This window comes from Helianthus annuus, chromosome 2 (assembly GCF_002127325.2).
Source record: "Helianthus annuus cultivar XRQ/B chromosome 2, HanXRQr2.0-SUNRISE, whole genome shotgun sequence".
NCBI lineage: Eukaryota > Viridiplantae > Streptophyta > Magnoliopsida > Asterales > Asteraceae > Helianthus > Helianthus annuus.
In genome coordinates, this window is record NC_035434.2 from 91,802,043 (window position 1) to 91,826,979 (window position 24,937).

A 24,937-nucleotide genomic window follows, 5' to 3' on the forward strand; every position below is an offset into this window, starting at 1 on the left:
TCCAACCAAGGTTAGGATGATTCCACCATCCTTGGTTGTAAGTGCCCGTTGGAGGACCCGACGGCCTAGGTCTATTGTCAATGTAGCTTACCGACTCTTGTTAATCGTCCATTTCTTTCATACAACTCCAATTTTCATGTGGCCCACCACACCCTTCACAAGCCATAACCGAGACCGTTTTTGTCATTTCCAATTTTTTTATTTTTGAAGAAAGGGCCTCGATTTGGGCTTGTAAAGAAGTGTTTTCATCAACCTTATGGGCGCCCGGGGCAATAGATTTATTGCCTCGGGGAGTGTGCCACTGGAAATTAGTTTGAGCAATTTCCTCAATTTGGTTATATATTTCATGCGGGCGGCGATTACCTAAAAGTCCCCCGGAGCTAGAGTCAAGTGTCTGCCTTGTGTGTGGCAACAACCCATTATAGAAAGTGGATACTTGTTGCCATATCGCAAGGCCGTGATGTGGACACTTTCGCAATAGCTCCTTGAACCTTTCCCAAGTTTCATATAAGGATTCCCCGTCCTCTTGTGAATACGTATTAATTTCAGTCATTAATTTAACCGTTTTAGCGGGAGGGAAATACTTATATAGAAATTTTTGGGCTAGTTCATCCCAGGTGTTTACCGATCCAGCTGGGAGGGCGTTAAGCCAAGCTTTTGCTCGGTCTTTTAGTGAGAAAGGAAACATTCGAAGGCGGATGGCGTCATTTGATGCTCCATTGATCCGAAAGGTGTCACATATTTCTAGGAAGTTAGTAATATGTAGATGGGGATCCTCGTCCGCAAGCCCATGGAAGGTTGAGGAGTTTTGGAGCATTTGTATCAAATGCGGCCGAAGTTCGAAGTTATTGGCTTCAACATTCGGTGCATTGATAGCGGCGTCGAGGTTACCTACGGTGGGTCGTAGATAATGCATGAGAGTACGTTGATCCGCCATTGGAGGTGGATTTCCCAAAACCTTCTCTTGGTTTTTGGCTTTTAGTCTTTTTCTGAGAAAGCGTTCGGGTTCTTCTAGAGGTTCTTTTATATCCTTATTAGAACTGGAGCTCATAAACTACGTAGGGGTGGCGTCTGGTTCCAAGTCCTGCAATAAAAACAAAAAAGAATGCTGGTCAGAAGGTTCACCACGGCCCCATGCTCAATGAACACGGCCCGTGGTCGGAGTTACAGTGATTGTTTTCCAGATCCCAGTTACTGGAGAGTTGGACACGGCCCCGTGTTGCACCGACACGGCCCCATGGTCAGCCTTCTGTAACTTGGAAAACTAAAAACTGCCAGTAACAACGCTGGGCACGGCCCGTGTCCGACTAGGCACGGCCCGTGCTGAGCTCTGCAGAAGCTGAAAAACTAAGAAAATCCTAAAAAATAAAAAAGAAAAATAAAAATATGATTAGGCCGTTGATTCCTAACTTTCTTAAAATCCTTGTGTCCCCGGCAACGGCGCCAAAAACTTGATACGTGTGTAGTGTAATATATTTTAGATGTATATTTTAAGCCCTTTTTACACTTTTTTAGCCAAGTTTTAAATTTATAAAACACGATATTCACTAACACTAAACACACATATGGGCAAGTGCACCCATCGTGGACGTAGTATAATGTTGGTAAGATACCGAGGTCGTCCAAGGACACAAGAGCTTTTAGTACCGGTTTATCCTCAACGTCTAATCAAATCAAAAAGTTAGAAAAGATTTTTAAACTAAGAAAATAAAAACTAACTAAATGCTGAAAAATAAAATAAAAATAAAAACAGATAGACAAGATGAATCACTTGGATCCGACTCGTGTATTAGTATAACCTTTGATTATTTTCGCACTTTTGCACTTGTTTAAGAGATTATCTTAGTTATTGTAGTAGGCCCCTCTTTTGAAGGTGACGTTACCCTCAACCCAGTAGTTTGAGTCAGCAAGGATACAATCCTAAAGGGTCGGATTATTGAAAGATAATGAATTAAGTTATTAATGCAAATTATGGTAGGCCCCTCTTTTGGAGGTGACGTTACCCTCGACTAAGTAGTCTGAGTCAGCAGGGATACAGTCCTAAATAGCCAGGTTATAGTATTAATAGTAGTTAACTTATGAGGGGGTCAAAGAGTTTGGATCCCCGCCATCCAATACCTATGGGCATTGAAGGAGATCCTACTAAATTTGACCCAGGTCCCTTGCAGGACCTCTAAACGCTGAACAAGGGCAAGACCCTTACCAAACCGTTCCCTTAACCCCCGACCAGGTAGCCAACATACCTCCATATAGACCGTGGAGATATGAATGGTGAAAATCTTTTATTTTATATAGACAGTAAAATAATGCCAAGACACCACGGACAAACGATAAGGAAGAATCACCTTCAACATAAGCAACTAGTTATTAAAGTCATTAATACAAAACCAAATAAAAAGTGCAAAAGATTGAAAATAAAAAGTATTATACTAAACACTTGTCTTCACCAAGTGATGTAAGAGACTTAGGCAAACATGGCCTTGATTGTCAAGAACTCTTACGATCAATCTTGGATCCCGAGACGACTCACACACTCTATGATGGACAATGGATGATGGTGGTGGATGTTGGTGTTATAGTGGTGGTGGGTGGTGGATGAAGTGTGAGAGAGGTGGTGTGCCAAGGGATAAGTTGCAATGAAACCAAGCACTCCTATTTATAGGCTGAACAGAAGGCTGGGCACGGCCCCGTGTCCGCTGGACACGGCCCCGTGCCTGTCTGACACTCTCTCTCTTCATTAATTGTAATTCGCAATTACAATTAATGCGCCTGCTGTACTTTCGCCACGCCCCCGTGTTCACTGGGCACGGCCCCGTGGTGGGCAATAGAAGCTTCTATAGGTTTGTCTTTTCTGCTGCTTCTTGGGCACGACCCCGTGCTGGCTGAGCACGGGGCGTGTTCAGTCTTCTGCCTTCTCTATTTTGCTTGGGAGGATGCTGTTGAGGGGTCGGGCAGTCCACTTATGTTCCTTTTCTTGTATTTATGTTAGATTTAGCTGTCTTTTTGTTTCTTTTATGAATTTGAGCTCATTTAATCCTGAAAATACAAAAGGAAGACAAAAACACTCTTTTTCCAACATTAGTACTTAAAAAGGGTTAGTTTTATGCCTCATTTGATGTAATTTATATGTTGCATTTTACACACGTCATACATCTACTTGAAATTATTGTCTGCTGATGATGAAAGCATTATAATGTCTTCAGAACCTCAAAAATCCATTTTTAAAAAATAGCTATTAAAAAAATTCAAAAATCCTCAAAATTCTATTGAAAATAACTATTTTTGAAACCTCTGTTTGGCTAAAAATTCATCCACTATTAAAAGGTATTGTCTGTTTTCATAAGTTCTTTTTAATCTAACGACTGTTGACTTGCCACTGTTGCCAACATCTGTTGTTGCCTAACAGAGGTTTCCAAACAATTGTCATCCATTATCACAACAGAGGTTCTGAAGTGGGCAGATGTTAACCATCAGATCTTTGTAAAATGTCTTCAAAACATCAAAAGTCCAATCTTAAAAAATAGCTATTTTTAAAATATTTTGAAAAATCCTTAAAAGTTTGTTGAAAACAACTATTTTTCAAACCTCTGTTTGGCTAAAAATTCTTCCACTGCTGAAAGGTATTGTATGTAAAGTATTGTTGGTGTTGCAGATTTTGATTTGTTTTCTTAGAGGACAGGTTTTTAATAGACATTGTTGATGTTTTGAATCAAACTAATCATCGGTCTTTTATAGTATTTGTTGATGTTTTGAATCAACCTCTATTTGGCTAAAAATTCATCCACTGCTGAATGGTATTGTCTGTTTTCATAAGTTATGTTTATCCTAGCGACTATTGACTTACCACTATTCCCAACATCTGTTGTTGCCCAACAGAGGTTTCCAACATTTGTGTACGATGAAGTGGTAAAAACTTGTGTTTGCCATGTAGAGTATTGTTGGTGTTTAAATGAAGAGGTTTTTTTTGTTATTTTTTTGCCAGAGGTTTAAAATTTGTCCTTTCGGTTTCTTGATATTTAATTTTATAGTTTTCCCATGAAAATTTATTTTTGAAATGTTTTCCATTAAATGGCTACTGTTTTTAAATGGCTGCTGATTTTTAATTTATATTTTTAAATATGAATTTATATGTTTATATGAAAAGTGGGTTGAAAACAACTGTTTTTCAAACCTCTGTTTGTCTAAAAATTCATCCACTGCTGAAGGGTATTGTATGTAGCGTATTGTTGGTGTTGCAGATTTTGATTTGTTTTTGAAGAGTACAGGATTTTAAAAGACATTTGTTGATGTTTTGAATCAAACTAATCATCAGTCTTTTATTGTATTTGTTGATGTTTTGAATCAACCTCTGTTTGGCTAAAAATTCATCCACTGCTGAAAGGTATTGTCTGTTTTCATAAGTTCTGTTTATCCTATTGAGTGTTGACTTACCACTGTTCCCAACATCTGTTGTTGCCCAACAGAGGTTTCTAACATCTGTGTCCGATGAAGTGGTAGAAGCATGTATTTTCCATGTAGAGTATTGTTGGTGTTTAAATGAAGAGATTTTTTTATTATTTTTTTAAGCCAGAGGTTTAAAATTTGTCGTTTCGGTTTCTTGATATTTAATTTTATAGTTTTCCCATGAAAATTTATTTTTGAAATGTTTTACATTAAATGGCTGCTGTTTTTAAATGGCTGCTGATATTTAATTTATATTTTTAAATATGAATTTATATGTTTGTATTAAAAGTCTGTTGAAAACAACTGTTTTTCAAACCTATTTTTGGCTAAAAATTCATCAACTGCTAATGGGTATTGTCTGTTCTCATAAGTTCTGTTTAATCTAATGACTGTTGACTTGCCACTGTTGCGAACATCTGTTGTTACCCAAGAAAGGTTTCCAAACAACTGTCATCCATTATCACAACAGAGGTTTTGACGTGGACAGATGTTAGCCATCAGATCTTTGTAACTTCTGCCACGTCAGCATTCAGTTTTTCACTTTATAAAACCCGGTCTCATCCCCAAACAGAGGTTTTACTATCGTCTCGAATTTAAAATTCATCAAACCGGTTTCCACTTTCTTCTTCAACACTTCTTCGTCAACCTCTCGCAAGTTTCAATTCTGACCATAGCTCTGACAATGAAAAACACCATAACTACCTGGCTATTTTGAGAAAATCGAGAAAAATACTCTTTATCATTTAATGATTGATGTTCTTGCATCATCAAAATATTAGGCCATTCTTACTGCCGATGCACCCATTTACCAAGAAACACTCCGCAATTTCTGGGCAAATGCGAATATTGAAGAACAAAACAATGAGCCATTCAGTATAACTTCAAAAGTTGGAGGTGAATCGATTGCTATTACCCCCACTACCATATCAACAACATTTGGGGTAAACGACTTGGCAGGTAAGACATCTTTCCCGAAAAATGAGATTCAAACAGAGTTGATTGAGAGGGGATATGATGGACAGTTGAATAAGGCAACTATGTTTAAGGCAAATTTTCCTCCACCAATGAACTTCCTGTTCCATACTCTCTTAACCTGTCTCTCAAATAAAACTACTTCTTTTAATGAAATACCTTTGAAAATTCAGTACTTGGGGTATGCAACTTTGACAAATATTGATTTTAACTACTACTAGCACTGTTTGCTGACTTGGTTACAAATTTGAAAAACTAAAAAAATGGGAAAAATGTTGCTTTTCTTATGTTTCCTAGACTATTAAGCTACTACCTGCAAAGACATGTTTCTCAAAAAGCTTTTGAACAAGGTACAACTTTTAAAATGAAAAGTCTAACATCTGAAACTTTTACTCGCCTTATGGCTAAAGATTCAAATGTTTCCAAAACACAAGCAAAGAGGAATGAGCAAATTTTAGATGAGTCCACAACTGCTCCTCAAACCTCTGTTGCTGCGCCCACTGCTCTTGGTGATCACAGCACTACAACCACTGTTGTGAAATCCCCACCACAAAAACCCAAAATGACCAAAACAAAATCCAAAAAGCACACCGAAACCACAAAAACGGGTCCTCTGGAAGATGAGATCCCAGAGGTTAACCCTGTGACAGCACAAATGTCACTAGAAATCACTGTTTCTACTTCCTCACAACATGTGGAAAGATCTCAACCCTTAAACCAAAATCCTCATGATTCCTCACAAAAGGAACATGTTGTATTCACAGGGACAACACAATATGATGCCATACCCTCATTTGAGAGGATGCTGAAAAGCCCTTCTCCCGGGGCAATGTCTCTTTCCTCACCAATCCCTTCATCTTCTATTCCACCAACCTTTATAACCCTGTTTGAAGCTATTAACATTCAGACTCATAGCAACCCCTCCCACGAACACATTACTGAGAGTTTAACTTCAACAATAGCTGAGTTTGAACCTGTTCAATTAGCTAACCCACAAACAGTTGAGGAGGCTACACCTCTTGAATTTCACGAAATTCTTGAGGGTATTTCAAGTGGAGAAGCTACTACAAATGTCAAATCCACTTATCTACATTTGGACAGTAGTTTCGTCAGTCAGACTCCCTTGAAGGCGACCACTGCTGTGTCTACCAAGGTATCCACTGGTGAGTTCAAGTTAACCACTGGTGTGATCACTAAGGAAACCACTGATGTAGAGGGAAGTCCCCAGAACCAAGAACAATGGGCATCTGCTAATGAAAATTTGGAAACATCTCTTGTTTCAAAAGCAGATACAACCACCTCTGGTGGGTATTCAAATGATCCTATTAAGTTAGGTGATGGACAGGATTTGACAGAGGGGATATCCAACATTGAAACAATTGTTGCTGATATGAAAGATCAAATGAAGCAGTTGGTGGATGCTTTCAAAAGTCAACCTTCTCATCAGCTGTTATCCCAAAAGCTTTGTGTTAGGGATGGATTTTCTAATAATTGGATCACGGATCCTCAAGTGCAGCCAGGATCACGGATCCTCAGTTCTTTTTGAATTAAGGATCCTCAGAAGACGTTGCAGGTTTAGGGATCCGGGATCCTCATTATTATCCTTACAATAACGGTTGTTTCCACTATGTTTGAATTTGTTTTATAGGAGTATTCGAATGGGACTTGGTCTTGCCGAGATTCTAGGGGAATATGCTCCATTATTCTGCACGTGCATGGCTTGTATGACCGTTATGGAAGTCGTGGGAAGCTAGCATGATTTGCAGAATGTTAGTTAGTTAGATTATTTCCATTTTTATAAGGGGATAACAAGCTTGATAGTTAGAACAATTAGCAACACACACACTTTCGAGAACTCTCTGCAACTTATTGGCGATTACACACATTTTACACACTAGTGATCCTTGTAACAAGCTTGTTATCATCCCGATTTGTAACCTTTACTTGTTTAATATAGTTGGTGATCGGTAGTTTCCATCACCCTAGGTTTTTTGTGCCGGAGATCACATCTTGATCAAGGGCTTTTTCCTCGTATAAATCCTTGTGTCCTACATTCATTTCATTCATAGTTTGTTCATACATTTGTCCATTTATTCAAGCATCACACCTCACAAAATCGGATTTGGTTGTATTATCCTTGTGTGATTTTTGACCAAAACACTTTGGAACTCAGTACAACTCATTCTTGCAGCTCAAAGGGAACTGGCTGAGCTTTAACATAATTCCCACATGAAGCAAATTAGAGTTATGGTTGAAGCAAGATACAAAGACACACAAGCTGACATCAAGGGCATAAAAGAATCCATTGCAAAGTTAACTGGCCCTACCCCTGCACCTATCTTTGAAAAAGATGATGAAGATGATGCCAAAAATGGGGAGAAGGATTCCATGAAAAACTTTGCAAACCAACACCAAGGAATCACCCAAAACAAAATCCAAAGCCTGCCAAGAAAACTTCTGAAAAATCTAACACTGGTAAGAAAAAGGGAATTGATGATACCCTTAACAAACAAACAGATAAGGAGATTGAAGCAAAGCAGAAGAGAAAAGATAGAAAAGAAAGTAGAACAGATGTGTTGAGGCAGGAGTTAGTGAAAAAAAATGAAGAAAGAAAACAAAGTGCTGAACATTGGAACCTCAAATAGAAGAAAATCACACAAACACAACAAACCTCCTATTGTCATATTTCCTAAACCAAAATCACCACCAGAAAAACCAACCACTGCTGGCAAACCTAAAACCCCTGCTGAACCTAAAAAGCCCTAAACCAAAACTCTCACCACAAAAACCACCTTAGCTTCAGATATTCATCAATATTCTTTGGAGTTCTGAATCCATGAAGAGATGGGAAGGTTCTTTTGGATGGATCATCCTCTGTGTAAAATTGAATCATTTCATCTTGAACTGCAAGTAGTTCCAGAGGGAAATTTACTGCCAATGGAATGTTTCATTGAGTGTAACCAGTGGGTGGATGTTTGATTGGGTTGATTTTTGGTGATGGGGGTGGAATGAATGGTTTGGGTGAAGTTTGAATGAATGGAGCAGATGATAATGGAATTGGTGCAAGTATATCTTTTTCTTCCTTTTCTTCTTCATGCACCATGAATTTTCTTTTTTCTTGTGTAAACAAATTTTGGAGAAGGAGGAGTTTGTGAAGGAGAATGTGCTATAGGTGTAAGGGTTGATTGTGATAGGAATTGAAATTAGGTAGAATCAGTGGATTGACTAACAACTGTTGAAACAACTGGTGTCTCAACCACTGTTGTCTTAACATCTGTTGAAGCATTTATTGCATCAACAATTGTTGCAGTGGAGGTTGGTAGTGGTGATGAGGGTTTTGTTTTCTGCTGCAAGCAAGCAGAATATCAGGCAAAAGAAGAGAGTAAAGGGCTAGGAGACATCAACTTATCAGGTCGCATGCAACATGGGCTTAGTAAAGTCAAGAAGTTAGAAGACTTTGCTAGAGACCTGAGTAAGAAAATGTTAAATCTGCCACCAAATGTTGAGCTAAAAAAGACATTAAGAGATGATTTCTTGAACATTATCATTGATACCAAGCCCTACGAAACCTACAAGTCTGATTTCAAAGACTGGCCCCTTGAAGCTCTTAAAGAGGAAGTTGATAGAATTGAAATGATGAAAAAGGATCCTCAAATGCAAAAATATGCTTCTAACTGGAAACAATACAAGAAGGTTGAAGTGGATGAGGTATTGAAGTATAAGAGATTGAGGGCAGAACTTGTAGCAGCTAAGTATGAGACTGCTAGAGTCATTGCAAGATGGTCTAGGCAGTATATTGATCAAACTTAAAAAAAAGTTAGAAGAACAAAGAAAGACAGATCCATCCCTTCCCAAAAAGTCAGTATACAAAGATGAAACCACTGTTAGACCTCAGCAGATCCTTCACTCTAAAAAGATGTTCTCATCAGTAGATGTATCCATCAGTGTCTTGAGCCAAAGAAAAAGACAACAACTGATTGATGAGGAAGATGAAAAGAGAGAAGCTGAAATCAGAAAAGAGGCTATCCGAAATCAGTTACGATATGGATTGGACGAGGCTTCGTTGCAACTACAAGCTCAAGTTGCTCAAACACTTCAAAGGTTGGCAAGCAGACCTCAATCGCCAAACTCCTCTCAAATAAAACTTCTCCTAAGAAACCCATCAGACCCAAAAATAGTAAAGTGGAAGTCTGACAAACAGACCCACGTATTGACTTTGCTCAGGTCTGATGGTAGTGCTGAAAAGATATCAAGGGAGAATGCATTTGGTCTGAATGAAGTTGACCTCCAAAATCTTTTGAACCTCCAGCTTTATAGGGATGAAAATGATACTGATTCCTTGGATTTTGAGCTCAAATTCAAAGGGCAAAACCGGGAAAGGTTGATGAGAGAAAAAAATCAAATAAGGAAGTGTCGGTACTGTTCTATTTAGCTCATGTGTTAGTAGTTAATGTTAGTTGAAACTTAAGTTGTATTCAAATTCTATTAAGTTTGTTAGACATCTTTTATATGTACTTATGTCTATAAGCAGCTTACATTGTCTATGGGTGGGTACTCCGTTTTTTGGAAACGAGAATGGAAATAATCGTATGTAACTGATATATTAACCTATGATCTATGTTTATAGTTGTCTATCAGCTATAATAAATAACACGTTTTGATACAATTTCTAGATACCTATCTTTACTTTCTATTAAAATGTGTTATTCATGGTTTTTTTTAAAAACCACCCGTGTTTGCACACGGGTCTTACTACTAGTTACTATATAATAAAAGAAACCATTTAGGAGACACTTGTCATCATATTAGACAATGTCTTATGAATAATTATTATTTTAGTTTAATCTCTTTTAATTAATTATAGATAACCCTCCTACTAAATATTATTTAGTTTAATATCTCATGGATAATTATTATTACTATATAATAAAAGAAACCATTTAGGGGACACTTGTCATCATATTAGGCCATGTCTTGTGGATAATTATTATTTTAGTTTAATCTCTTCTAATTAATTATAGATAACCCTCCTACTAAATATTATTTGGTTTAATATCTTATGGATAATTATTATTTAATTTAATCTCTTTTAATTAATTATAGATAACTCTCCTACTAAATATTATTTTGTTTAATCTCTTCTACTTAACTGTAGATGATTATTATTTAGTTTAAATTTAATGTATACTTTTCATTTATAATATTATTTATTTGATTTTCTATATCATATGACAGACACCTACTTTTTATTTGTAATATACAAATTTACTCTTATTCTTTTCGATGATGTAATTATCTATAACAAAACTTTAAACTTTTACCATAGTATATATAATGCTAGACATAAAATTGAAAAACATTTTGGATGACATCAATAACTTAAGACATAATATAATTATATGTATAATATGCACTTACCAAACAAAATTACAACTATAAAATCATTGATTTTACTAATAATAACAAAGTCTTAATTTAAAAAAAAAATCAAAAACTATAGCTAAAAACATATGACATTATATTACAGTTACCCATTTATCATCATATAAACTCCCAACTATTCAATCATATTTATTATCCTTAAATTTGAATTGTTAATTTAATATATTTTTAAATAACCAAATTACTTATCACCAAAACCAAACTTTGTATTACTATATTATTTATTTTAATTTCCATTATTATAATAATTATTATATCAATTTTACTACATAATTTTAAAAAAAAATTGTATATAACTTTCATATTACTTTGTATATAAAATTAGATTAAAATATAATTTGTATTTTACCACTCAAATGGCTGATTATATGCTTCTTGAAAAACATGTTTGACCACCCTGTCTTTTTTTCAATAATTATCTCCGCAGTCAGCATATCTATCGCGTACTGAGTATATCCATTAGTTTTTAATATAATTTTCTTATTATTTGGTATATAAAATCATATTTATTCAAGCCGTGTAATACACGAGGGTTGTTAAAGATATAACTTTTTTTATTATTTGGTAAACAATATTATATTTATCCAACCTGTATAATACACGTGATTTTAAAGATATAACTTTTTTTATTATTTGGTATATAAAATTACATTTATTCAACCAATACAATATGGTTCTTATAGATATAACTTTTTTATTATTTAATATATAAAATTACATTTATTTAACTCTTGAAATAAATGGTATTTTTAAAGATATATTATTTTATTATTTCGTATGTAAAATTCATTTATTTAACCCGTGTAATACACGAGGTTATAACCTAGTATATATATATATATATATATATATATATATATTAGTTTGAATTTGAATTTGCGAAGAATAGTATTTTGAACCTTTTTAAATATTCTTTTAAAGTTTTTTTAGTAAAAGACTAGTTTATGTTTTTTAATAACTTGCTCATGTTAGTTTTTTTTAATCTAACTCTGTAACTATACTTTTTAAAGATTGTGATATAAATTATACATATTAATTTGAATTCGTGATGAATGGTGTTTTGAACTTTTTAAATATTCTTTTTAAGTTTTTTAATAAAAGATTAGTTTATTTTTTTAATAATTTGCTTATGTTAGTTTTTTTTATCTAACTCTATAACTATAATTTTTAAATTCATGAAAATGTGTAGGTCCCCTAATCCGTATGGTTCTTCACAGAATCGTCGATCCAACCTAGAGTGCGGAATCCTCTAGATCAAATTTTAACACAAACGAGTAGAAGAAGAAATCAATGCAAAATACTTTCAATCCGGTCTTATATTGATTATCCAACATGAAGGTTTACAATCAATTCAAGACCCACGAGATCCCTCAGCCACTCTCTGTAGATCTCTCTCTGAAACCCTCTCATCATCATCTTCTAAACCCTAATGCACAACATGCTTATATACTCCATGTTTGCATACGGGGCTTTGGCCATTCTCCAAGCTCATTACAATAAAAAAAAAAAAAACTCCCTAACCAATAATGCTAAGTCCAATACAAAATATCCAAAGACTAAATACTTAAACTATTAAGCCGTTGTCACAAAATATGCACCAACAGACTCCCCCCTGACAATAGCTTCATAGTGTAATTTTGTCTTCAAACAACTTGCAGTCTTTTGGTCTTTGGATAGCATCATCTACACACAGTTTCTGACATCAACAGACTACCCCTTAGCCGATGCTTCCAATCTACAAAACTTTCATTCGTTGTAGATCAGTTGAACTAGCAATATTTGATTAAGCAAGTAAGCTCCAACTCTTCCATATATCTTTCTCTCTGCAATGTAGTAGAAGGATCCTACCATGCATCTTTACACATTCCTCACTTCACTCTCAATCTGCACTTTACTTGTATTCTGCACTTCATTTTGATAACTGCATCAATCTGTTTAGAAACACAAGCAAGTATCTCGAAAAACCATTAGTCCTTTTCACATTCAAGATAAACCAATATTTTATCGTATCATGCAAAACTAACAACATTGTCAATTCAAAATGGGAGACCTTATAAAAGGAAATATTTTTGGTAATTTTTGATATAAAAGGAAATATTTTTGAAAAATATATACAATACGTCTTTTTGTGAGAATCATGTGCTAGAAGATCATATCGGCAAAATCAAACGGTTTTCACACTATTAGATAATTCTTTATATAATTTTCGTGAAAAGCAGTTCAAGACGATTACCAGTATTGTTTGTCCACTTAAACAAAATGCATGAACATTTCAAGTACCATTACCGTATGATACGTTAAGGTAATATTATACTGATATACTAGTGTGTCCCACTTCAGGACATACCCCCGCGATCAAAGTATGCACAAAGATTCCTCGTTGTAGGTGAGCATACTGAATTCATCTGTTTTGTTTTTCAACGATAGATAATTGGTGATCAGGTCAGTACTTCCGTACAGCAAAGAGACCAATATCTAACGAGGGCTAAGACAAATACCAATTTTGGTACGATTTATGCATTTTGCACTTTTTGAATGACTCTCTAGGAGAGCTTCTTCATTTTCACGGTTTTGGCATTTTTAGCTGTTTTAAGATATCCTGGTTGTGCCTAGGTCAGCATGTATCTGGATGCAGCAGAAGGAAAACCTTGATATTCCAGATGAAATAACAGTATAAAGACCCAAAACCTCGGATTTTGGCAATCTATCAACGCAAGATTTAAGGTCATTAAAGCATACGCAACTGATGTGTTCCCCACTCATACTCGGTTCGTTAGGTTTATATCACATTGGTAAGTTGATTATTTCATGCTTTTTGCGCACTGGTATATTATATGATGAAGCTGCTATCACACTTAAGCAATTTAATTCAGTTTCAGTGTGAGTCTAACTTGCTGATGTACTATCAATTCTTCTCTTTCACACCGTGATAACCAATTTTGATTTTTTTTTAATTTTTTCATTTTTCAATGTGTTTGAATTTTTTAAAAAATTTATAACTTACTTACTCCCCCTAAACACACGCACTAACTAAACTATTTTTGGCATAGGGAAATTTCTCCCCCTAAAATTTTGTTTTTATGGAATAAGTTTTAAAAACACAAATTTAAACACAAACAGACTCCCACTTTAACCTTAGATGCTTTACGGGAATAACCATTGTTGAACACATCAAACAGTCCTTTTTGGTCATCCTGCACACACTCAACAACTCAGTTAGACTTGAGAACCCAAACCTTACCGGTTTTGGGTTGACCATAAACATCCACGTAAGATGCTTCTATCCAATATCCATCACACCCTACAAGTGTCTTGGATGTCTTCCCTGTTGTTGAACAAGATTTATAATTTCTACTAGGTCTTTGATTGTGAGAGTTCCAATAAAATCTCGGTTTTTCCGACCTTCGAAAATTATTATCTTGATACCTTCTTCTCCCATTACCAAAGCTTGAACTTTGGAAAATTTAGATTATGTTGAATATTTGAGTTACTAGAACTCCTATTTCCATTTCTTTGAATTTCTTTTTTGAGATTGATTTGACTAACCACTAACATGATTTGTTTTTGTAGAATTGCTTCTTGGTCTATCAAATCTTCCCGATGTTGACGGTTAAGGTTGAAATTTAGGTTGATTTATCTGACAACTTGATTTTACATTATTGTTTGGCCCAACCTGATTCCCATCCTTAACCTCATCAACTTTTTGCTTACCTTTCTTCAAAGGACAACAACTTGCCACACGCCCTTTGTTGTGACAATTAAAACAGGATCTTTTCTTATAGCCTTTCTTTTTATTCGATCCTTTTTTAATGTTTTGACCTTTTCGTCTTCAGTATCCTCATCCAATTTATGAGGTGTACTGTTAGACCCAACAGATTCTTTCAAAGAAACTAGACTATTTGGCAAGTCCATAGCTATCGGATCCACTACTTCTTGTACAGTGGGTACAAAATCAGTTAACTCATCTTCATTTGGTAAAAAGGAGTAGTCTTGATTTTTAGAAGATGAGGCTTTACTAAACCCCAATCCTGTTTTGTCATTACTCATTTTTCAAATTTTCTTGAATATGAGTCCTGACTAACGAGTATTTTCCAAATTTATCTAACTTACCCTGAAGTTCTACAATTTTGGCTTGCGCCTCAGCCAATTCTGTGCACTTTTCCAAAAGCTCGTTAGTCTTTTCTTTCACAGTTTCACGAGCCAAATCAATGATCTGTAACTATTCATTGACTTTGCTTGTTAAACTGTTGATTTCTTGTTCATTTAATTTGAGTTTATTTAAGCAATTTGACTCTCTTTTAATCGAAAGAACATATGACTCTTTTAACTTTTCTAAAAAAGCTAACATAGTTTTGTTTTGCTCCGATAGTCTGTTAACTTTACCCTATAGTTCAGTTCAATTAAGACATGTATGACTTACAGATTCTGATGATACCTTCACCTCTGCTGTAAGTCCATTCACATCATTCAAGCCCTTTGAAACTTCTGCATCCTTCTTCTCAGCAGTTTCCTTATCAGCTTCCATCTTTTCATCTACCTCAGCAGCTACTTCTTCAATCTTCACAGCTGCAAGCTCAGCTACCAATGCTTGATCACATGTATTCGGTCTTGAAGAGATCTAATAACATTTTTCCAAAGCTTCCCATAGCTTTCTAGAAGTCCTGTAACTCTGGAAACTATAACTAATTTCCACTGGTAAGGATTTCTTTATCGCTGCTAAAGCTCGCTTTTCAGCATCAAACACCCATTTCTCAGATTCTTGCATCTTCTCATATGAAGTCACCTTTAATCTCCCATTAACTTCATAGGTAGGAGCAATGTATCCAACTATCATACAACTCCACATCCTAGAATCTTCACTTTGAACAAATGCCTCAAACTTCTTCTTCTAGTCAGCATATTCTTTGACGTTTATAAGCTTTGGCCAATTTTTAACAGTCTCACTAACATTATCCATTTTGGGCATCATGCAGCGTAAAGTTCAAATGGACTTTGGTAACCTGTGTCAAAATCCAAATCTAACTTCTCTACTTGTCCTAGTAGAGCTTTTTCTGTAACCGTACTGGTAAAAACATTCAAAATTTTTCCGACAACTGTTTTTACTAAGTTATATCTTTAGACTCGTCTCAAAATTACGAATTCAATGATATATAATGTCCAAGACTTTTTTTGGAATTTTCGTGCCTTTTTTGTCCTAAAAATCCCACGAGTCTAACCGTGCACTTGGTTTGTTAAGATTGGTTACGGATCGAATTCTGTACCTAAATACGTTTAAAACCGAATGCGTCAGCTGGTTAACTTTCCACCTTTTCAAATACACCTCGGAACAGTAATCCGAGATGGTTTTATCCGAGATAGTGTTATCCGAGATGATCCAAAATGATCCTGTTATCCGAGATGGTCCGTAATGGTCTGAAATGTTGCTTTTCCACAATGAGTTCGAGATGGTATCTGAGATGGTTAGAGGTGAGTTCAAGATGCAACCCTGACGATCCGAGATGCACACTTATGATCCGGGATGCAACTCAGTTGATCCGAGATGCATACTTATGATCCGAGATGCACACTCTGATGATCCGAGATGATCCGAGATGCACTGTTTTTTATCTGAGATGCAACTTTAATGATCCGAGATGATCCAAGTTGATCCTTTTAAATCAGAGATCCTTGCTATTTATCCAAAATGCAGCAGCAGAACCCTAAAACAGCCTTCAAACCTTCGAAACAGCCGCCAAAACACGTCCAAAAACCCAATTTTCTGCAGAAATGATTCTGAGCCAAATAGCCTAATGTTCTGATACCAATTGTAGGTCCCCTAATCCATATGGATTTTCACAGAATCGTCGATTCAACCTAGAGTGCGGAATCCTCTAGATCAGATTTTATCAGAAACGAGTAGAAGAAGAAATCAATGCATACTTTCAATCCGGTCTTCTATTGATTATCCAACACGAATGTTTACAATCAATTCAAGACCCACGAGATCCCTCAGCCACTCTCTGTAGATCTCTCTCTAAAACTCTCTCATCATCATCTGCTAAACCCTAATGCACAACATGCTTATATATTCCATGTTTGCATATTGGGCTTTGGCCATTCTTCAAGCCCATTACAACAAAAAAAAAACTCCCTAACCAATAATGCTAAGCCCAATACAAAATATCCAAAGACTAAATACTTAAACTATTAAGTTGTTGTCAAAAAATATGCACCAACAAAATGGAAATGTCGGTTTTCGGTTTTGGTTCAGTTTGATTTTTGGGCAAAATCAAAACCGAAACCGAAATGTCGGTTTTCGGTTTTGGTTTTTTTTGGTTTTTACAGCGGTTTGGTTTGGTTTTTCGGTTATTTCGGTTTTTGTAACAAAAGTAAGTAAGATTCAAAAATAAAAAAAAAGTATAATTCAAAATTTAAGAATACTTCTTATATGGTTACATTTAAGTTATTATACTTAATCTTTTTAACTAAAAATGTTTACATAAACCTAACCTTCTAATCTATTTTCATATTTATTTAAAGTTTTTGTTAGGACTTTTTATTTTATAGGCAATAAATAAATCAACTCAATTATAAATATTGTTTAATTTTTATATTAAATTTTTACTTAATCTTTTGAAGATTGTTTAATTTTTATATTAAATTTTGTTATTTGTTATAGGCAATAAATAAATCAATTCAATTATAAATATACATCTTAATGTTTTTATTATATATACTTAATATTCAAAAATAAAATTAATAAATTCTAATAGTATGGGTTAAACACTTAAACTTAAACATAAAAATATATTTTTTAATTCGTTTCGTTTCGGTTCGGTTTTTTCGGTTATTGAAAATGGTTATCCGAAAACCGAACCAAAACTTTCGGTTATTAAAAATCCGAAAACCGAACCAAATCTTTCGGTTATTAAAAATCCGAAAACCGAACAGTCGGTTTTTGTTTCGGTTCGGTTTTGTCGGTTATTTCGGTTTTCTGCTCACCCCTACCAAATAGAACCGGAACCAACGATGTTAGTATTTACATTTTTTTGTTTGTATTCAAAACAACGTATTTTTTTGTATTGTGCATTATACGAGTGCTGATATCAGTATTAAAAAATTGCATTTTTTTATTGTAAACTATACGAATCTCCATATGTGACGAATCTAATCGATTTCTACCAAAAAACATCGGTATCGATATCGGCAGTATCGGAAACCGGTATTCGTTTTTAAAGTCTTTGATTGATGTAAAAGACACGTCAATATCCTTTTAAGCATATCACGACTTTATTTCTTTAGTTTCTTTTCCAGTTACTATATCGAATGTTGGTATCAAAACAAACCCAACCAAACTGATACTAATTGAGTTACTACCGCATAGTGCGGGAAAACCCACTATTATATATTAATCGAGATAGTTTATGACATACATATATCTTATTTTAGGTATAAAATAACAAGTGTACAACCATTCGATCCCCATAAACTTGTACTCGATGCCTGACTAGGTGTACACTGAAACCCCTTTCTCGCTAGAATTCCACATTCTCTGTCGCTTTCTACCCAGCCCCTTTCGGCTTTCCCTCTTGTCAAACTCCACAAACCATAAACCCACTGAAAAATTTCCAGGTAATTTTCATATTCTTCATTCTATCTTCTTTTGTATGTCTGCTCATTGTTTTGTATTGCGGATTGATTGTTGGTGGGTTGCATTATTTGTTCCTGCAGTTTTTACTGAATTTTGATTCGATTATTGGTGTTTGTGAAGTGTTGTTCGCGTGTGAATTATTAAGGGTTTTTATTTGATCGATTATGAGGTTCATAAAGTTGATTTGGATTGTAGAAATAACAGAATATATTTATTTGTAATTATAAAAATGTGATGCTCAGATTTTTGGTAATTTACTTTTTAGACGAATCTATGGAATGAACAGTCGTAGTAGCTTAGTTTGTAAGCTGAAGTTCCCGTGTAGATTAACCTTTGGTTTCTAAGAGGCGTTTAGGTTTAGAAATTCGAGGAGCGTGCTTTGCTGTATGTATGCACAACTAAATATTATGTACAAATCAAAAGCTACCATTTAAAATATGTTTATTCGTTTTTATCTTTCAGACCCTGATTTTGACCCTTCTCAACGCCCTGACACGTTCATTAGGGCCTGAGAGTCGTGCTTTTCTAAAGACTAGTGTTTAACTGCAATATATATATCAATTTGTATTTATCAGATTTTGACATTGGTGTTTACCCGGAAGCCCGATGCAGCTGTATCATCACCCGTTTTCGTTAGAGAGCCAAAAGGTGAGGCTGGCTTTGGAAGAAAGGAACATTGATTACACCTCATACCATGTCAATCCTGTTACAGGCAAGAACATGGATCCTGCGTTTTTTAGGATGAATCCAACGGCCAAACTCCCCGTTTTTCAAAACGGCTCTCATGTTCTCTTCAACACTATAGAGATTATTCAGTAAGTTTCCCTTTATATGTTTTTACAATTACAATATAGGAGGGGCATAATGGATATGAATATGATATATACCAAAGTTGTTATATTTCTCTTCTTGTTGACAGGGTGATTGCAACCCATTTCCTTTGCAAACGGGTCTCCTGAAACACCACCATATAAAAAATAAAAAATGAAATGTTTTGGCTTCATGGGACTGGATTAGTCGTTACTGACAACGTGTTTGTAGGTACATAGAGAGAATCGCGCTGGTATCGTCTGGTAGTGGCGTCATAACACAAAGTAGCAAAGAAGTCGTCGAATGGATGTACAAGATACAAGAATGGAAACCAAAGTTTTTCACCCTTTCCCACATCCCCGAAAAATATTACATTTATGCATCCAAATTCATAAGGCGGGTAATAATTGCCCGAATGTCCGAGGCTCCCGACCTAGCCACTGCATACCACACAAAACTAAAAGAAGCTTATGAAACCGAAGAAAAGTTACACAACCCTCAAGTCCTACAAAGGAGCGAACAACATCTCATGAAGCTTCTTGATGAAGTGGAAACACAACTTGAAGAAACTATGTACTTAGCCGGGAATGAGTTCACATTAGCCGATGTCATGTTGATTCCTATATTGGCCCACTTAGCACTTTTGGGTTTGGAAAGCGTGTATATCAGTTGTAGACCCAAGTTGAGTGAGTATTGGACGTTGGTCCAGCAGAGGCCGAGTTACAAGAAGGTGATCAAGAAGTATTTTGGCGGGTGGAAACGACGTAAAACGTTGTTGAAAACGTGGTGCATTGTTCGCATGAGATGTATGCTTAAACGGTATTGATATATACCTGTAACTAAAGGTATTGTTCAGTCACCTTTTTTTTTGTTTTCTTAATATGGCAATTGTATCATATTCATATGGTTGATTGATGTTGTCTATAGGATATCTGGGTTTTGTATCATAACTTGTCTTCGACTTCTAATGCTCTATGATCCCTCTGAAATTTATCGTACACTGATATGTTCGAGTTAATGGTGTCTTTGTTGGCTGTCTGGGGTGTCAATATATGACATGAAAGGAAAATAATCAGATTTTGCGTTGCCATGTCTAACATAGTTCGTATTCGGGTGTTTAATTAAAATGTCGTGTTTGGGTTGACTTGTTTAGCCTGTTTAATTAAACACGTCTACAAGTTTAAAAATATATATAATAATAAGGTCAATCTATTTACTACCTATTTAACTTGTTTTAACGTTAGCCATTCAAAAAAAAAAAAAAATTAACTTGTTTGGGATATATGGGTTATACGGTATTTGGGTGTTAAGTTGATGTATTTGAATTCATTACTTCAACCTAACATAACACAATTAAGGGGTTGTTTGTTTAGCTCTTAATGAGGCTCTTAATAGTTCAGATCTCTTATTGGTTCAGCACTTAATGGTGTAGACTGTTTGTTTCGCGAACAGATGTCTGGATGGTTAGATATTTGTTTGTGAATGGTTAAACATTATACTGAGTCTGTTAAGACCTCTAATTTGAATTGGGCAACCATATGCCTCTAAACGGTTAAGCATTATACTGGCTCTTAATGGTTCAAACCTTTTACTGGTTCAACACTTAATGGTTCAGACCTCTAACTGATTTAGCACTTAACTGTTGAATAACATAATATGTATCATGAATTTTGGTCCTTTGAAGTAATTTAAGTTGATACGCCACCTTCTCATTACATCCCAAAGGCCATAAAGATTGTTAAAATTTAATAATGTTTATAAGCACATCGTTTGTGACAGTTTTATTAAACTAATTTATAAAAACATTGTTAAAATGAATCTTACATTGAAAATGATATCCCATGATAGTCATTACTTGATTAAATACTTAAATTAAAATAATAAAAGAAACAAATTGCAAAGCATCTTATCTCAATCTATTAAAAAGAGAGTGGAATGAATAGTACTTTACTTCATGGTTTCTTCTAATTGCCTTATATGGTCGGTCATCCTCTCTGTTGTTTTCTGATTCACCTATTTAGGTGATTATCCTCCCCTTAAAACCCTTAAGAGGAGAGAGAACGAGAAAATAGAGGGAAAGGGAAGAGGAGAGGGAGGGAAAGGGTCACCACCGTGACACCGCCGCCGTTGTCGCCATTTTACAGTGGTGTTTTGTTGTTTGGGTTTTTTTTTTGCCTAAGTAGAGAGAGAACGTGAAGAAAGAGAAAGGAGAAGGGAAGAGAGAAGAGAGAGGAGCGGTGACCAAATTTTTGTAATTGTGAGCTTACCGAATGTAAAAATTGTTATTCTGGTGATTTAATGGTGGCTTAAATCCTTCAAAAGATACCTGAAATATTTATCGTAGAAAAAAGTTAAAATATTTAGAATTCATCTTTATAGGTTTCCGAATCTTAACAGCCACGTAAGTACAAAAACATTTTTTGGTCCAACAAATGGTGGCTTAAATCCTCCAAAAGATACCTGAAATATTTATCGTAGAAAAAAGTTCAAATATTCAGAATTCATCTTTATAGGTTTCCGAATCTTAACGTTTTTAAGCCACGTAAGCACAAAAACATTTTTTGGTCCAACAAGTAGATATGTGGGGCTCATTGAGAGGGGTGTGGCGCTGGAGAGTACTGAATGTCCGAGATGCGGGTTCGGCACTGAAATGGTGCATCACATATTATTTATTGTTTTTTTCGCGAGGTGAGTTTGGTGGGCTATTTTTATTTGGCTAAAGCTTCCTATGCTGGGTCATCTTTCCTCGGTTCAGGAAGTTTTGGGCTCGGCTTTGGACATGAACGGATAGAAAGTTTGGAAGAAACATATTGGGACGATCGTACAAGTTACGGCATGTGAGATATGGAAAGCAAGGAAAGAAAAGAAAAATTTAACGATCCAGACACTTATTTCAACTGGACGGCGGAATGCATTAAAGAAAGTTCTTTTCTTTACGTTACTAGTTGATTGAATTTTTGTAACCTTAGTTGGGATAGGTGGAAAGAATTTAATATCCAGGTTTCGTTAGTGTCTGTGTCTAGCTGACCTAGTTTTCTATATTTTTTTAGAGAAGTTTCGCGGTTAATAAAAAAGATACGTGGTCATATCGTGTGTCAATTGTGCTCCTTGGATGGCCATTTCAACGTTGCTTATTTTTAAAAGATACGCGGTCATATCGTGTGTAGATTGTGCTCCTAAGCACGGGAGCGATTTTGTATGAAAAGTAAAAAAACATAAAACATAAAGATACTTGGTGTTCAATTTACTCTGCCTTATTTCCGCCGGACACTATTTTTTTTTTTTTTTTTTTTCAAATCTTAGCCCAAGAAACATAGTTTAGCTCAAACATATTTTTTTTATTTGTTCACCACCAATAGTGATTTAGGTCCAAATGGCCCACATTTGGTTTAAACTAAAAAAGGCTCCAAGTCCATTAGTTCTTATAGTTATACTAGTGGTTGCAAAGTAGACAAGTTGTATGAGTTTGGGTAATAGGTTAAGATGAGTTTGGGTTAGTATGGGTATAGGTCGGGACATATATTTAAAAAAAAAGAGTTAGATGGGTAATGGGTCAAGATAAGTTTAGGTTAGGATGAATTTAGGTTAATATAGGTTTGGGTAAAGATGAGATAAAAAAAGATTAAAAAATTATAAAACATAAAATACAAAATATAAAAAAGTAATAAAAATTAAAAAAAAATCAAAAGAATTCTAAAAAATCGAAAAATTCTAAAAAATTATAAAAATTCAAAAAAAGTATAAAAATCCTAAAAAATAAAAAAATCAAAAAAATTGTAAAAATTTCTAAAAAGTAAAAAAAATTCTAAAAAATTAAAACAAATTCTTAAAAAATCCTAAAAATTCTAAAAAACAAAAAAAAAATTAAAACTAAAAAAAATTCAAAAAAATAAAAAAAATTGTAAAAATTTCAAAAATTAAAAAAAAAACGAATAAAAAATCTAAAAAACAAAAAACAACTAAAAAATAAAAAAAATTGTAAAAACAATCAAAAATTTCTAAAAAATAAAAATAAAAAAAATTCTAAAAAATAAAGAAATAAAAAATTCTAAATATTTAAAAAAATCAAAAAATTTCTAAAAAATAAAAAAATCTAAAAATCAAAAAATTCTATAAATTTCAAAAAAAAGTATCTTTTTTATTTTTAAACTATTTTTTGCATGTTTTGATTTTTTAGAATTTTTTTTCGAATTTTTACAATTTTTGTTAATTTTTTATTTTTTAACTTATATATATTTTTTTATTTTTTTAGATTTTTTTAAATATTTAACAATTTTTGTTTTTTTATTTTACGATTTTTTATGATTTATGTTTTTAATTTTTATAATTTTGGATTTTTTTAAAATTTTTTATTTTTTTTTACTTTTTTTATTTTTTTTGAATTGTTTGAATTCTTTACAGTTTGTTTTATTTTTTATTTTTTGACTTTTTTACAATGTTTTTTGATTTTTTGACTTTTTAAAATTCTTTAGTATTATTAGTATTTTTTAATATTTTTTATATTCTAGATTTTTTTAGATTTTTTTTTGGTTTTTTATTTTTTTTTTGAATTTTAGGATTTTTTAGATTTTTATTTAGTTATGTTGAAATTTTTTTTATTTTTTGGATTTTTTTAATTTTTTTTAATTTTTTTACAATTTTTCGATTTTTTTTTCAATTTTTTTCAATTTTTAAATTTTTTTTTTATTTTTTGATTATTTTTATTCTTTTTATTTATAAATTTTTCATTATTTTTAAACGAAAAACGATGAGAGAGTATTACGGCGGCGATTGGTGAAGTCACAGTTGTGAAGAGATATCTACGAGTAGTAATTAGTTTATTGATTTTATCTCATACTCATCCTGATCCGCTTGGGTTTTATCTCATACCCATCCTGACCTACTTTTTTTTATCCACCACTTCATAACTCATCCTAACCTAGTGATACTAATTTTGTTTGGCACGTCTTAACTCATCTTAAAATTTAAAATACCCATATCAACCCAAAATAGAAAGAATGGGCTTGTTTTGTCAGGTCTAAGTTATACCAAGATTTACAGCAGCCAATCATCATTGTTGCCAAAACTCATCGGAACCCTAATGTCGCTGGATGCATCGCCGTAGTGTCGCCGAATGAAGGTTTTCGAGATCTACTTGATTTTCTTCTATGTTTATCAATACAGGTTTGTTTCTCTTTTCATTCTTCTCTTTCATCGCATCCTTATATAACGAGGTGCTAGCCAGAAGGAAAAAAATGGCCACCGTTTTGTGGTGGCGGACATGACGTCTAGTGTTTAAAGGAGCAGGTTATATCTACAACCCAAAGCGGAGGGATAAAAAAGCATCGACTGCGTGTGATGGCAGCGACTCTATGGTGGAGGCGACACCACGGTTTAGGGGTTAACAGTGTTGGTGCTTGGGTTTCATGGTGGCCGCAGTTGGATTTGGTTGTGATTAATTGTTGTAGGTGATGGTTGTGGTTGTTTTGGTAGCGGAAAGCGATGACGGTAGCGGAAAGTAATGGTTCATTCCATTCTCACTTGGTAACCAAACAATACATGGAATGATAATGATCAATTCCATTACCTCATCCATTCCATTACCCCATACCAAACACACAATTACTATTTAATCCTCCCTTGTCTTAATCATTCTAAAAG

General features: G+C 34.3%; 1 protein-coding gene and 1 non-coding gene across 4 annotated transcripts; both read left to right on the top strand.

Moving 5' to 3' along the window:
* The first annotated feature begins 452 nt into the window (after positions 1–452).
* On the top strand, positions 453–559 carry LOC118489973. Its single transcript, XR_004887984.1, has one exon. It is a non-coding gene; the product is annotated as a small nucleolar RNA R71 (small nucleolar RNA).
* Positions 560–18,311: 17,752 nt separating this feature from the next.
* LOC110919280 (glutathione S-transferase TCHQD) lies at positions 18,312–20,286 on the top strand. 3 transcript variants are annotated; one of them, XM_022163554.2, is made up of 3 exons: positions 18,312–18,468; positions 19,063–19,302; positions 19,529–20,286. In XM_022163554.2, exons 2-3 carry the CDS (start codon positions 19,094–19,096, stop codon positions 20,121–20,123), a joined length of 804 nt encoding a protein of 267 aa, XP_022019246.1. In that variant the 5' UTR covers positions 18,312–18,468; positions 19,063–19,093; the 3' UTR covers positions 20,124–20,286. The 3 variants fall into 3 exon arrangements, with proteins under 3 accessions (XP_022019246.1, XP_022019254.1, XP_022019249.1); XM_022163562.2 differs by having other exon boundaries at positions 18,316–18,468; positions 19,090–19,302; XM_022163557.2 differs by lacking the exon at positions 18,312–18,468 and adding an exon at positions 18,483–18,541.
* Positions 20,287–24,937: the final 4,651 nt, after the last annotated feature.